This window comes from Poromitra crassiceps, assembly GCF_964638095.1.
Source record: "Poromitra crassiceps genome assembly, chromosome: 1".
Taxonomy (NCBI): Eukaryota; Metazoa; Chordata; class Actinopteri; order Beryciformes; family Melamphaidae; genus Poromitra; species Poromitra crassiceps.
This window is the reverse complement of record NC_139623.1, coordinates 19,662,666-19,679,094: the sequence shown is the minus strand read 5'-3', so window position 1 is coordinate 19,679,094 and position 16,429 is coordinate 19,662,666. Positions and strand designations below refer to the sequence as shown.

The 16,429-nt window shown below is 46.2% G+C and overlaps 1 protein-coding gene across 1 annotated transcript in view; it reads left to right on the top strand.

The window, feature by feature from the left end:
- The window catches only part of LOC310776174 (rho GTPase-activating protein 7), a gene marked incomplete at both ends in the record, with an annotated part of 178,808 nt that overhangs the window by 119,181 nt on the left and 43,198 nt on the right, over positions 1-16,429 (top strand). The window contains one exon of the mRNA XM_083636356.1: positions 1,377-1,590. Coding sequence (XP_083492482.1) covers positions 1,377-1,590 — 214 coding nt within the window. The remainder of the gene's footprint in view (positions 1-1,376; positions 1,591-16,429) is intronic.

Here is a 16,429-nt window from a genome sequence, read left to right as displayed (position 1 = left end):
GCTAAATACTCGCTATGCTATCGATATGCTCAAGAGGAAATAGTCGGACAAGAGGAAGGGAAGGCAAGGAAGGAATGGCGATTGTCGCGCTCTCAAGAAGAAAGGCAGCGCCCTGAAGCAGAAAGGGGGGGGGCAGCACTCCATCGCGTCAAGATTGCGCTGATTTACGCATCCGATTCTTGTAGAGATTCATGTTGAATACTTGCCCAAGGTCCTAAACTATCTAAAAATTGAATAAAAGCAATTTCGGAAAAAAGACGCCGAATGGCGTCTATGGCACCCAAGCGAGATTAATAAAAAGACGCCATATGGCGTCCATGGCACCCAAGGTGTTAATTTAAAATGAGATATTCCTCTAAATCTGCCTTCCAACCACCCAATTTTTTTTTGGCGGCGCCAGAGTTCGCCCCCTCAGATTGTTGGCTTGCATGATGCCCCTGCTTCAGAGGATGGTTTCAGGGGGAATGAACAGCCGCGATGCCGGCTGCTGCTGTGATCCTCCAGAGTGGGGGGTGACGTAGAACCCTTGTTATATATACTAGGGAGGACTGACGTCATGCCTGACGTCATGAACTGAGGACAACTGATGTCATGCCTGACGTCACGCTAGGGCTTGACTGACGTCACGGGCTGATCAGGTAATACAGATATGACAACCTCTCTCTCAGCTTGAAATTTGGTATGGAAACCTCACATATATCAATCTCTCTCTCTCTTTCTCTCTCTCTCTCTCTCTCTCTATATATATATATATATATATATTTATATATATATATATGCTCCGTTCAGGCATCTGTGTGAGAAGCATGGAACTATCGAGCGCAGGGGGGAAAAAACAAAGGCCTTTTTATTCAACACATGGTTAGCTGTACGCTTTCAGTACAGTTCAGTTTGACTAGTTCCTGACTTCTGATGATCAGCACCAACTCCTACATGATGAAGGCTGGCTTGATGGTGAAATCACTAGTGGACAATTTTAAATGTATTAATGTTAACCTTTGCATTTGATACCTGTCATCATGTTATTTAGGCCAAAGTAACCTGAACCATGGAATCACGTCCAGGACTTTTGTGTGGTGTTTTTGAAAATGATTATTTTCTTGGATTTTGTCAAATGATTGAAGGAAAGAAGGAGGGCGGGCCGGGCAAGCATGTTCAGGCCAAAATGGGAATCTACTTTTTGCAGTCAATGCAAAAAAAAAATTTGATCCCAAGGTCAAACTCAAGCGAGGTGAAGATTCAGGTTTTAGGAATGAAACCATTATGGAGGGAAAATAATCATTATCTGTAGCTTCTCATTCACCAACTCATTTCGGAATGCAATGGACGGTTCATGTAAACAGATTACAATCTTAACCCATCACCTCTGTCCCCAGATTTCCCCAAGGACCAGCAGCTGGTGGCGGCTCAGGCAGCCATCTTGCTTCTTCCAGACGAGAACAGGGAGGCTCTGCGGACACTGCTGTTCTTCCTGTGTGACGTGGTGTCCTGTGTGGAGGAGAACCAGATGACTCCTACCAACATTGCTGTGTGCCTGGCGCCCTCGCTGTTCCACCTTGATGCCCTGAAGAGAGACGCCAACGCAGCCAGGTGAGCAACCGCAGCCTGGTGTGGGGAGAGAGGGGAGTGCGGGATGCGTCTATTGTTTTCCCAACCCAGTTTCCATTAAATCACGCCCACTTCCATATGACAAAAGCACCTCCGAAAGCCTCGTATTTCAAACTGGAAAAACATGCTGGTTCTTCATATTACAAAAATAGTTCACCGAAATGTGGTTCTGAAAACATTTTGAGGTGAGAAATCAGCCATACAGTCACAGAATCTGTCTTTATTTACATCAACAACGGTTATGCTGGAAACATGCTACAATGCTAACCTCGACTTGGAGCCTTGCCGACGGCCGCTAGACCTAACGTCAGCTTCACGAGGTGGTTGCATGGGAGTCCTCAGCAAAATGACTCAATTGTGTGATTTCACTAGGACTAGAAGTTGGTGCAAGGAGAGAATGCTTGGTAATAGCTTTTGCTTTCTCTTGTTATCTCCCCATCTACATTATATTATACTTGCGCTGTTCATGTCAGCTGTGTAGAGTCACATTTTCAGGGGAGCTGCACGCCAACTGTGCTGGCAGGCTCGCCAGCAGCGGCGTTGCCCTCTGCGCATATGGCGAGGGCTTTGACGTTGTACAGTAGCATGTTTTCCGCTTTAGTTTAAAGGTTTGTATACAAGTTTGGGGAGTTTCTGTGAGTGTGTGTCCTGTTAGTGTGGGTGCATGTGTCCACTGCCGCACTGCAGTTTTCCACTCGGATGCATTTGGAAGTGTGTTCTTCTTCCTTGTTTTATTAAGTTCCTTCAGCAGACGTGAAGTTTCCAGAGTTTTCAGTTCCCACAGATGACATCAGCGCTGGCTCTGCTCCAGCCGGGACTCACTTGCTCCTTCTTTCTGCTTCCTGTGTTGTAATGAGAAGCTGTCGGCACAGTTTAGACACAGAGCATATTGTATAACTCTGACCAATCTCCCAGCTGGCCTGAATTTCACCCTCTAATATCAGAGACATATTCTACAAGTCGTCAGCTTTTTATGCGGAATACCCATAGGGGATGGGACGAGAGAGAGAGAGGCAAGAAAATGTATTTTATTCATTTTATTCTTTGAACTGTATTATGAGGACACCATGGTGTTTTGCAGCAGTCCCATGTGAAGGCTGCTTATCTGAGCTTAGCTATCGCAAGTGGAAAGAAGTTAGACTGCGGCATTCATTGACATAATGCATTCCCTAACCTTAACCCAACTCTAACCTAAAACCAAGTCTTAAAGGAGAATTACGTTTTTTTACAACGTGGACCTTATTTCCAGCTTTAATTATGCTTTTTACCTCACCCTGATTTTTTTTCTTTTTTTCTTTTAATCGATCCACCACGTTATAATGCGCCAAGCAGCGGCATGGAACAGAGGAAATAGGGGCATGTGTAATGCATGTATTTATGTCCTGTAAATAGCTTATTTTCTGACAGGCAGTGGCTCATATCCTTATTATATCATAGAGACGATGAGAAAATGAACGCTGTATTTACCTTGGTGCAGTGTGTTCAGCCTGGTTCTGTTTGCTGTCCGTCATTGGTAGAGAAAGACGCTCCCGTTCCTCAGTTTATAATCCTAATGACGTTCGTCCAGACCAGCTCAAATATATACAGGCGGCCATCGAATTCAAATGCATCATCTATATTCTCAAAATCAGATGAATATCCAGCCATCCTTCGGTGTTTACCATGCCATGGACTGTCACGGCGGATTGATCCACTGCTCTGAGCTCACAACTCTCACTGATGTGAGTCCCTGAATAGAAAACAGAGCACTGGAGGCTGGCAGAGGTAAATAGAGCCAGTCACATTATGCCAGTATCATATAATAAGGATATGAGCCGCTGCGTGTAAGAAAATAAGCTATTTACAGGACGTAAATACATGCATTACACTGTTCCAGGCTGCTATATGTGGTGCATCGATTTAAAAAGAAACTTTCCAGGGTGAGTAAAAAATCATAATTAAAGGCCCAATCCGTCAATACTCACTATTACTGACGCCGGTGGCCGTTAGTGTAACTGCAGGCAGCGTGTGAACGAGCTGACGCGCGGGCACCATACTCGCATGCGCACAAGCAGTTGCCTGGCAACAGCAGAGGTGTTCGTTGCTTTGTAACGTTAACTCATAAAAGTCACTTGAAAACGGCAACCTGGCCAATTTATCGGTCAGATCAGCCTCGAGATGCCCAGGAAGGATTCTGGATGAATTAGGGACCGTTCGTTATTTAGGGAAGGGGCCACTGGAGGAAAATAGGGGAGGGTAATCTTGTTTTAAATTTAGTTTGAGGGAGGGTACACTCTCTTTAATTTGAGTCCAGGGGAGGGGTATACAATTTTGATTAGATAAAAATATATAAACTTTTTGTTTGTGTGTAATGTTTGCTTTTCGGACTTCAACAACTACTGAGTTGCTTCATTTACACCCCTCCTGTCCAAACTGTTTGGTATGTCCCGGTGCATTGTTTCTCTTTGGCGGTCTTATCTGTCAATCTTTGTGCTTGGCCTATCCAGACAGTAGGCGTGTACAGTATCTGGCGAATCAGTGGCGCTTTTCTGGTGATTCCACGGCTGCTCTGTTTGCCTTGACGGAGGGCTGGGGTTTTGTACGCACCGCTGGGGTAACCTATACGTTCATACCAGCGAGGCTGTGACAGGCTGGTGTACTGTTGCTGCTTTCTTTCGGGAGCGCGAGCCCCAGAGTTGTCTTTCGTAATGAGTGGCCGACCACAAACGTGTGTGATATGCTGGCGTACCACCCGTGCAAGGGGCTTCTTGAGCGTGCGTGAGCACTGTGTGCGCAGTGGGGGGGATCCGAGCAGGGGATCGGCTGTGTAGCTGCTACTAGTGCGTCACTGCCTTGGCTGGTTATGGTTTATTTCGTCATTGTGATACATTAGTTTGATTTGATTGTATAACTTACTGTGTAAGACCACCATCCTGCGGGAGCCCTTACATGTAACATGACGTGGTGATATGTAACAAGTGTCAACCAACCTGTGCTGTGATGTTATGAGCTGTTTTAATTAAAACATATATATATATTTTTGTCGATAATAAAGATTCCTATTTTAATATTAAGCTGCTTCCTTCTTGGTGTGTGTGCCTTAACAGCGTTGGAACCTGTGGCTGTGGTCTCTAGGTGCCACAATATGGAAGTACATTTCCAGCACGAAAAGTCAAGCAAACAAACAGACATGGCATCACAAAATATATATGGGCTCCATCCTTGCGCCAGATAAGTCGTCTTAGGAAATCACAGTAGAACCGAGTTACGGCTCACTCTACTCCTAAATTATGTTAAGTCTGCAAGGGATATTTATACCACCAGGATGACATATATGTTTCACATAGGGTTGTGTTTTGATTTCGAGATTTTATTTTGTCCAATATTGAAATGTTCTACAATTGCATGTTGTGTTAACATTATTTCTATCTACCTTTCTATCTATTTAGGCTAATTTGGATGCTATTTGTCATCGAAATGTAGGCTATTAGCCCAATGCATGCTGGGATCTGCTGAGGGAGTGAGAGAGAGAGAGGGGGGACAGAGAGTGGAGAGTCCGCCACAATAATAGAACCGGCTAACTTTTTTCCATCAGTCATTGACTGCTATTTAAACACAAATATTGATATACACAGACTGAAGATGGTTTCACAAGCGAAAATAGCAGAATGTAGCGACCGGAGGAGGCGGTCGCTCTGATTGGTGACAGTTCTGCTCTAAGAAGCGCAAAGGATTATGGGAGTTCATGTTCTTGTGGGAAGCTTGTTACTGTACAGTTAAAAACGTGGTTTAGTGATGTTGTGCTCATGTTTTGATTGCATTATGTGGTAATGCCAATGTTTGTGTGGCCAGGATAATGTTTTGTTTTACTATCAATGTAGCCACCACGACTGAGACTGTTAGTGTGTTCGATCACCTCTGGCCGGAGTTTCTGCAAACGTTTGGTTAAAAGTAAGATATCTGTGTCAGTCCGCATTCTTCCACAGCTCGCCACAATATTGTTTGGGGAGGGTCAATCATATTTTTCAAATCACTTGGGGAGGGTCAAGGAAAAATATATTTTGATCAGGGAAGGGGCACAGCTTTTTATTTCAGAGCACACCAAATCCCTCCAGTGACCCCCCCTTCTAAATAACGAACGGTCCCTTAGGGGACGTTATTGTGGCATGTTTGGTCGTGTTTTGGCTTGCGTTGGCTGCGGGCAAGTCGATACTCATGTTAGCACAAGCCAGGAAATAGCCTGCTCCCCCTGTATGTATGGTACCGTGTAATGCCTGCCTGGAGTTGACCAAACTGAACAATCAAACAATGTTTCATAAGCATAACAGTAACGTTAGGCATATTTACGACTGTTAAATTCATTATCCACACAAGACGGTAACGTTATTAGTGGGGCTGGTGGTAATTTCTATAAATGTAAATTAATATTAGTTAGCCGCGATTAGCATCAAGCTAACGTTACTAGTATGTGCAGTCCAACTGCAGCCAACTGCAGTCAGAGCCTGCTGGCTGCGGCCTGCGGGAAGTGGATACTCATGTTAGCACAAGCCAGGAAATAGCCTGCTCCCCCTGTATGTACGGTACCGTCCAAACTGAACAGTCAAACAATGTACCGTAAGCATAACAGACAGTAGGCTAACGTTAGGCATATTTCCGACTGTTAGATTCATTATCAACACAAGACAGTAACGTTATGATGGGATCACAGAGTGCATTACGGACTACATAAATTTTTGTGTGGATTGCAACATACCCACAAAGGAAATAAAATGTTTCCCGAACAATAAACCCTGGGTAACTAAGGACATCAAGGCCATCCTGAACGCCAAGAAAAGAGCATTTAGGTCGGGGGATAGAGAAGGGATCAGGGCCATCCAGGTGGAGCTGAAAGGGAGCATCAGAGTGGCGAAAGAGTGCTACAGGTCGAAGCTAGAGGCGAAGCTCCAGCAGAACAATATGAGAGAGGTGTGGAGGGGTGTGAAAGCTATTACTGGCTTTAACAAAGCTGGCAGCGGGGGGGTGGAGGGGGGGGGGGGTTGATCGGGCCAATGAATTGAATCTGTTTTTCAATAGATTTGATACAGCTGGCCCGGGGGCCCCCTCCCCCGACTCTACTGACTGCAGCATTCTAACAGCAGCCCCCGCCACACGGCTCTCCCCCCCCCCTCTCTCCCTCTGGCTCCGGCTGATGGCCCTGATGGCCCACCTCCCCCCCCCCTCATACCCCGTCACCCAGAGACGAGGCCACACACCCCCTCTCCCCCCCCCCGAAGGGCTTCAGAGCTGATGATGCCACTCCCCCCCCACCCACGCTGACCATCACAGCGGACCAGGTGAAGAATCAGCTGAGGAGACTAAACACGAGAAAAGCAGCTGGCCCGGATGGCGTCAGCCCCATGGTGCTCAAAGCCTGTGCCCCCCAGCTGTGTGATGTGCTACAGCTGATCTTCAACAAGAGCCTGAGTCTCCAAAAGGTCCCCGTGATGAGGAAAATGTCCTGTATCGTTCCTGTACCGAAAAAGCCAAGACCCAGTGGCTCCAACGACTACAGGCCGGTAGCTTTGACGTCCCACATCATGAAGACCCTGGAGAAACTCGTCCTGGAGCAGCTTAGGCCTATGGTCAAACCATCCCTTGACCCCCTCCAGTTCGCCTACCAGCCCCGGCTGGGAGTGGAGGACGCGGTCATCTACCTGACCAACCGCGCCTACGCCCACCTTGACAACCCTGCCAGCACTGTGAGAGTCATGTTCTTCGACTTCTCCAGTGCGTTCAACACCATCAGGCCGGCTTTACTGGGTGAGAAGCTGACGGCGATGCGAGTGGATGCCCCCCTGGTGGCCTGGATTGTGGACTACCTGTCTGGCAGACCACAGTATGTGCGCCTGCAGAACTGTGTGTCAGACAGAGTGGTCAGCAATACGGGAGCACCACAGGGGACGGTCTTCTCTCCCTTCTTCTTCACCATCTACACCACGGACTTCACCTACCAGACAGAGTCTTGCCACCTTCAGAAGTTCTCTGACGACTCTGCGATAGTGGGATGTATCAAAGATGGCGATGACGATGAGTATCGGGATGTGGTGGCCAACTTTGTCACATGGTGTGAGCAGAACCACCTGCAGCTCAACGTGTCAAAGACAAAGGAGCTGGTGGTGGACCTGAGGAGGGTCAAGGCTCCGGTGACCCCTGTTTCTATCCACGGGGTCAGTGTTGACATAGTGGAGGATTACAAGTACCTTGGAGTGTACATTGACAATAAACTAGACTGGGCTAAGAAGTTTGATGCACTCTACAAGAAGGGGCAAAGCCGTCTCTACTTTCTGAGACGGCTGAGGTCCTTCAACGTCTGCCAGACCATGCTGAGGATGTTCTATGAGTCGGTAGTGGCTAGTGCCTTCCTCTATGCTATTGTGTGCTGGGGCAGCAGGCTGAAGGCAGCGGATGCCAACAGACTTAACAAATTGATCCGTAAGGCCAGGGACATTGTGGGGCTGGACCTGGGCTCTCTGACTGCGGTGTCAGAGAAGAGAACGTTATCCAGGCTACGCTCCATCATGAGCAATGACTCGCACCCACTCCACGGCGTGCTAGTCAAACACAGGAGTACATTCAGTGAGAGACTGATTCCTCCTAGATGCAACACGGAGAGGCACAGGAAATCATTCCTGCCTGTGGCCATTGGTCTATTTAATGCCTCTCTTAAAAGAGCACCTCGGAGACGCTCAGTCTCCCTGAGACTGAGCCAGCCGATAGGCTAACTGGAAAAGTGCCTGGCTGAGCCACGTGTAACGTATAGGGCAAGCTGAATAATATAAGTTCAGTGTGCAATTAAGATAGGCTAACTGGAAAAGTGCCTGGCTGAGCCACGTGTAACGTATGGGGCAAGCCGAATAATATAAGTTCAGTGTGCAATAAAAACAATTGGCACGTAAGGTATACTTACTCTACGTATTGCTTACTTAGACGTACTCCACTATTTTGCTCCTATTGCATTTAATACTGTTTACTGTTTATACTGTTTATACTGTTTATTCCATGCTATGTTGTGTTCTTTCTTCTTCTTCTTATTCTGCTTATTACTATCGCACTACTACTGTGTATTTTATTTTATGCTATCTGTGTTATGTGAACGAGCAACTGTAACTTGTCCCAATTTCCCCCCGGGGATCATTAAAGTCTTTCTGATTCTGATTCTGATTCTGATTAGTGGGGCTGGTGGTAATTTCTATAAATATAGCTAAATCTATTAGTTAGCCTCGTATAGCATCAAGCTAACGTTCAGGCAGACTCACCACCGCAGCTAAATGCAGTCAAACAATAATGTTCCATGACCATAAGCATAACGGTAGTAACGTTAGGGTTGCATTACTTCACACAAGACGGTAATGTTAGCAGAGTTTCTGACCAGGTGGTCAGATACTTGTACTACGGAGTGACAGTAAAAAGCTTGAATCTTGAAAATCCATTAGCAAGCAGCTAACGTTATCTGGTCAAAACCACATTACAGTAGCTACAAGCAGCAAGTTTCCTTCATGAACCGAAAACACAGTCCTGACTCTAGTTTCCCCCCGATGTCGGTCACATTGCTGCTGTCTGGCCAGACGGGCTTCATTAGATAAATATTTATTTATTTAGTCTGGACTTTTTCTGGAGTCTGTGTTGTTGTTTCCTTTAGCTAGCAGCTAGCGACGAACCTAACGTTAAAAGCTACTTCAGCCATTTCCTGTTAGCGTCTAGGACAAGAGACAAGCTCGTGAACGCGCGAGACGTCACATCCTCTAGCTGTGGCGGGAGATGCTATCCACTTCGAAACTGCGGTTTTTCCATGTATGTTCTGAACGGCTGGTCTGAGAGAAACGCCCCTGGTCGCCATTTTTAAGTTACGTCAAGGCGCATTCACTCATTGCCAATAATAAACACTTTGTGCACATTTATTTCTCGCCAGAACCGACGGAATGGGCCTTTAAAGCTGGAAATAAGATCCAGGTTGTAAAAAAAAAACTTAATTATCCTTTAACCTTCAAACAGCCCTTTGAAGGTGTGTGAGAAAGTGAGGGCCAGCCTAAATTACCTCACTTTCCCAAATTGTCCTCATTCCCAGGTATTAAAAAAGAAAAATCCCCCACTAAGATAGCTATACACACACACACACACACACACACACACGGGTGCGTGCGCACCGGCATGCACACAATCTGACACATGCACAATATCAAACATAGACACACTTCTAAAAATACACATGCACAATTCACACACACACACACACACACACACACACACACACACACACACACACACACACACACACACACACACACACACACATTTTAAATACTTTATTTGGTTCCACAAATTACATTTCATAAGCAGGGAAACAAATATATCAGGGTCAATTAATACTGAGCACTTATGGATACACATAGCACCTCCTTCTCCACACTGCTAGACTGCCAATAATTGCTGAGACAGAGCAATATTTGACAGTTTGTTTGGCTCTTGCCCTTGTCAGGCCAGCAATCTGCAGGCCTCTCATGGTGCATTTATGTACATGTGCCAGGCTTCCAAATATAAGCACACTGTATCTACAGGCATAACCTAGGCTTGTGATGGTCTCGAGTAGTGGTTGGTATTTTATATATTTGTCTTGGAATGCCTGGTCCATGTACAGGTCAAAGACACAGCCTACCTCTAGCATCAGCACCTGCTTATGGCTGGTGTCAACAAAAACAGCGTCAGGTGTATTGGGGATATTAGCAAAGACATCACAGGCAGACCCAAACCACTCTGGTACCACTCTACTGTGCTTATACAGTACTGTCAGTACTGTACTGTAAAAAAAACTGAATTATCCTTTAACCTTCAAACAGCCCTTTGAAGGTGTGTGAGAAAGTGAGGGCCAGCCTAAATGACCTCACTTTCCCAAATTGTCCTCATTCCCAGGTATAAAAAAAAAAAAATCCCCCACTAAGATAGCTATACACACACACACACACACACACACACGGGTGCGTGCGCACCGGCATGCACACAATCTGACACATGCACAATATCAAACATAGACACACTTCTAAAAATACACATGCACAATTCACACACACACAGACACACACACACACACACATACACACACACACATACACACACACACACACACACACACACACACTCCTATACTCCTATTATTTACCCAGGAAATGTTGATTGGACACAATAGCCCTGTTCGGAATCGGTCCCTATGACAGAAATAGTGGACTATTTAGTGTGTCGCAATTTTTTGTGTCTGTCCGAATTCTCAACTGTTAATTTGATTCACTATGTAGTCCACTATACATAAGTAAGTAATACTTTATTTATATAGCACTTTTCAAATCCATAGATCACAAAGTGCTTTACATACAGCAGGAAATAAAAACAGGTTTACAGCAGGTTAGAAACAAATTTAGCCAACAGGTAAACAAAAGCAGGCTAAAAACAACATCAAACCGGCATAAATTGCAACAGGTAAATAACACAACAATAACATGTGCAGAAACACGCACAGGTTTAAGTATACATACTACTGCATGACCCGTGTCCCAGAAGCAGCCGCTCACGGATCAACCTTCCTACTCTGTCTGCAACGTTGCCCGCGGAAGGGTTGATCATGCCCAATCCGCTGCAATAGAGTTTAGTGCTACACCGCAGTATTGTGAGACCTCCGGTGCATGGAGGTCTAAGGCCCTGTGGGGTGATTCCAGGCCGGGCACCTCCTTCCTCTCACCAGAACCTCCCGCGGAAAAAGGCAATCCTACCATGCCGTACCATGGGCAGGGAGGATGCCTCAGGGAGGCCTGTGCGCTGCACGTCATTCACCTGCGCCGAGCACCTCGCTCTAGCCTGAAGGACCACAGGCCGTGCCGATGTTTACGCAGATTTTCAGGAGGCTGATCCGTAGCGTTTGTGGATTTCTCCCTAACAAGAGAGCCAGGCTGGGGTGCTAAAACCCATCCCGTACCGGATGCCGTCTCTCCGACCGTCAACTGTCTCTCCAGCTTGTCACCAAACTATACTTGGTTGTCACCTAGTCTATTCCCAAGTGTCACTGGCCAGGGGGAGCCAGGGGTTTAGGTTCAAGTATACATACTACTGCATGCGCTGGGACGCGTCATCAGTGATGTTAACTGGGGTCGTGGGGTGTTTCGGGTCTGACAACATCATACACCCTCGCCCAGTAGACCCAGCCGAGGCCGATTACGAACCCGACCCGCGTCCCAGAAGGAGCCGCTCACGGATCAGCCTTCCTACTCTGTCTGCAACGTTGCCCGCGGAATGGTTGATCACGCCCAATCCGCTGCAATAGAGTTTAGTGCTACACCGCAGTATTGCGAGACCTTCGGTGCATGGAGGTCTAAGGCCCTGTGGGGTGATTCCAGGCCGGGCACCTCCTTCGTCTCACCAGAACCTCCCGCGGAAAAAGGCAATCCTACCATGCCGTACCATGGGCAGGGAGGATGCCTCAGGGAGGCCTGTGCGCTGCACATAACACAACGAAAATTAAAACCAATCAAGCAACAAATAAAAAGGACCAAGTGGGATAAAATTAGTAAAAAGCTTGTTTAATAAATAGGTTTTAAGAAGCGAAAAGTAGACACTGAATCTGCCAATCTCATACATAGGGGGAGGCGATTCCACAGTGTTGGCGCTATGGACGAGAAAGCCCACTCACCTTTCGTTCTGAGTCTGGTTCGGGGGACAAGTAAGAGTCCTTGGTCCAATGACCTGAGTGGCCTTGCTGAGTTATATGGCTTCAGGAGTTCAGAGATATAGAGGGACTAGGCCTCGCAGAGCTTTAAAAGTAATTCAAAGTATTTTAAAATTAATTCTCTGTCTCACTGGCAGCCAGTGTAAGGACGCCAGAATGGGGGAGATGTGAGACCTACCTACGGCTTGTCCTGGTTAAAAGCCTTGCGGCTGCATTCTGCACAAGTTGAAGCCTGGACAAGGTGGCATCACTGAGGCATGTAAAGAGGGCATTAGTAGAGGCGTGAGGAAATGAGGGCGTGAATGAGTGTTTCCATATATTTAGCAGAGAGGACTGATTTAATTCTTGCAATATTACATAGATGAAAAAAGCAGGATTGAACAGTGTTTTTAACGTGCAAGTCAAAATTGAAGTGAGGGTAAAAAATAACACCTACATTTCTTGCTGAAGCGTTTATGTTGTTTCCAAGAGGGCCTATACCAGGGCTTAAAATTCACTTTGCAAACTAGGGGGAAATTCCCCCTTATGTTCTTCAGATGGGGGGGATTTATAGACTTTGGGTTTTTTTTTTCAGGCAATATAACCGACAAATACCTGCTTCTCCTGTCCAATAAGCGATAATACTGTAATTTCACATTTTTGTATTTAAAAAAGGAAGTAGTTTATGCACACCTGAGTCTAATTACTATGGCTTTTGTTGTGTTTTTTCTGCAGACTAAGCCATAGGCTTTTGGTTCTATGAAAGCCTTTATTTTTTTGTATTGAGTGATACACTCTACTAAAACACTAATATCATATTATATCAGAAGTGTTCTTTGTTTTGTGTTCACAATAGTGATGTCAGTTAGATTTGGTTAGGTCAGAGCTTTGGAATATTAAATCACTCATCTTTGCTCACTACATCTGCCTTTCTTACTGTTATTACTGACAACTAAACCTGTTCGAATTTTGCATTGGCGAGAGTTCTATTCAAGTGACTATAGGCTAAAGCATCTGTGTGTCATTTCACTTTTTAATGAAAATGCTTCCACCAGATTTTCACGGCTGCTTTATGAGAAATGCCATTTGATTGGCGACAACAACATTGGCATTACTAGCACTCGGCATAAGGAGGATCAACGTTTTAACGTCATTTATCGATATCAGATTCTTCATCGTCAATAACGTAACGCTAAACATCGCTGACAGTGAGTGATCGGTGTTGACGTTTCAGCTAGAAGTGCCTTGTTGTTCGACTTGTTTGTTTTTTCTGAGCGGGTCCCCCTTCTGAGGATGTAGTTTTCCTTTTTAGCCAGCGATGTATCATGTTTGCAAGCAGCTGTATCCACCGAGAAATCAGCAGAGGAGCGTTGATGTCGAGAGCGGACTAACCTCGCGTCACCAGGCTCTTCTCGGCGAGAAAGAGCCTGGCTCCCGCCCACAATTGATTTTGTCACCCTACTGGTTCCGGCCTAGAGCCCGCCCTAGACCGGATGGCAGCGTTTCTAGCTCGTCAACTTTCACGTTAACTTGACAATTTGACCCAAGTATCAGAACGGCAAACAACAAAACAAAAGATGGACGTACCGAAGTTCTTTTAGAAACATTGCGGATTCACAATCTCACATCTTTTAAGCCAATACAGAAGCTTTGCATCAGACAATTAATCGAGGGAAGAGACATCAAGCTAACAGCAACACAGATGTTTTTTGGCGCACTGCCTTCCGGTGTTCATTCTGGTTCCGTGGTTTACGCCCCATGACAAAAAGCGGGGTGGAAGGTGCCCAGACTAATGGCCCAATCCCACCGCAGCTAGTAGCGCGGTCCCGCTCCGCTCGACTCGACTTTTGGTCTCATCCCACCGGTATAAACCGGCCCAGCTCGGTTTGATTTGGGGCTGAGTGGTGCTACTTTTAGTACCTGCCTCGTCGGGGTTCTATTCTGCCAACCCGGGTTCATACAGTGACGTGAAAACATTGTAGACGACTGATTGGTCAGGCAGAATCGTGTTTACTCTCCTACTGACTGTCAATGCAGCGCTGCATACCAGTTTACTTACCTTCTCTTCTCTTCTCTTCTATTATGCTTTTCCATCAGTCTTTTGTTTTGCTGCCTTCGCCTCTGGTGAAATAAAATCGGCGCGGTGGTTTCAATTGTCCAAAAGTCCGCTGCTCTGAAGCGCTTGTGTAGTTAGTGCTGCGTCGGCTCCGCTAGGCCGCAGGCGCTTGGTGAAGCCGCGGTTTTGCCTGGTGAGAGGCAGCGGGGGTAGAGGCTTCACTCTAGCGCAAACCCCGTCCCTCGCGCCTGCCCCTTTAGCAGCGCTTGTGAGTTTTGACTAACAACAAAGTGATATCCATTCTCCTGGTCGATTGTCACTTTTGCCCATGTACACTGTAACACCCGCCCAACATGCTGTGATGCTATGAGCTGGCTGCTCAGGCCAGGATCAAGGACTGTGGTCATGCACTGCTCTCTCTCTCTCTCACACACACACACACACACACACACACACTGTAGGTCATTTAGAGGCACCAGTATTTCATAAACAGTTTAAAAGTTCTGTGTATGGATTTAATTGTAACGTTATGTTATAGCCTATTTCAGAACATAGGTGGAGGGCAGATATGCGGTCGCTATGACGACCAGGTGTGGGCGGGGGCAGATGAAGGGCGGTCGAAGCAGAACGTCCATCGGGTTGAAGCAAGTAGAGCCGAGTGGTGACGGGCTGTGCAGGGCTGTAAAATGTGGTGGAATTGAGCCATAAGAGCGGACTGACGGACGCAATATTTTTTTTCCCATGATGGCGAAGGCATGACCCGCCCCTCTCTGCCTCTGATTGGCCTAGTGTCAAACGTTCATCCAATCACATTCACTTGTCTATCCTGCATCTATTTCTACAGTCTGTGCTCAGAGACTCAGTGGGTCAGACAGACAGCCGTTTCGCTTGCTAAGCACCGTTCCGCACAAACATAGATCTGCGCAAACCATTGCGGGATTACTCCCCCTTTGTAAATTGAAAATATGTGCCCCCGCCTAATTTTAAGCCCTGGCCTATCAGTGGCAGAGTGATCAGGAGCAAAAATCAAAATCTCAGTTTTCTCTGCATTTAGTTGGAGGAAATTGAGCGACATCCAATTTTTTATGGCAGCCAAGCAATCCTGGAGGATATATAGGTTGCTCTGGTCATTTGGCTTAACTGACAAATATAGCTGTGCCTCATCTGCATAACAATGGTAGGACATATTATGGAAGCTACTTATTACCAGGCCAAGGGGGAGCATATAAGATGGGGCCAATGATTGATCCCTGAGGGAGCCCGCACAACAGAGGAGCAGAAGCTGAGATGCAGTCAGCAAAACACACAGAAAAAGATCTGTTGGAGAGGTAGGAGGAGAACCAATCCAATGCAGTTCCAGAGATGCCAACCCATTGCTTTAGCCTCTCCAGCAGGATGGAGTGATCGATGGTGTCAAATGCTGCGCTTAAATCAAGCAGTACTCAAATTGAGTGATCCCCCTCATCAGTGTGCATGAGAATGTCGTTTGTTACTCTGAGCAAGGCAGTTTCGGTACTGTGCTGTTGGCAGAAGCCAGAGATGCTCACAGTTCATTTTTTGCAAGTCCAAGTCAAGTCTCAATTATTTGGTCACAAATCCAAGTCAAGTATCAAGTCTTTGAGGGGCAAGTCCAAGTCAAGTCTCAAGTCTCTTACGGTTGTAATGAGTGTTTTACCATCTGCTGCATGCCATCCGGTCTGCTTAGAGCACTGCATAGCTATGGAAATCAAAGCATGTATCATCACTCCTTATCTATTAGCATACAGTATCAACAGTAGTGTGGCAGTTAAGCACATAATTTGGTACACTTTTAGCCAAAGGCATTCCAAAAACAATTGGATATGGAGGAGCCATGAATTTGGAGAGAGAAAAAATGCAGACTGGCAGCCTTTGCAATAAAGTTGTGTAGACTAATCTGATATGAATGATATATTTATATGATTGGTGTCAATTGAATCATATGCTTTTATCACTTATGGAATTTGTAGCTAAGCTGCCCCACTACATTGATTAGTGTGTGTATCAGGGATGCAAAGTCATGGAGAGTGAAAAGGGTGACA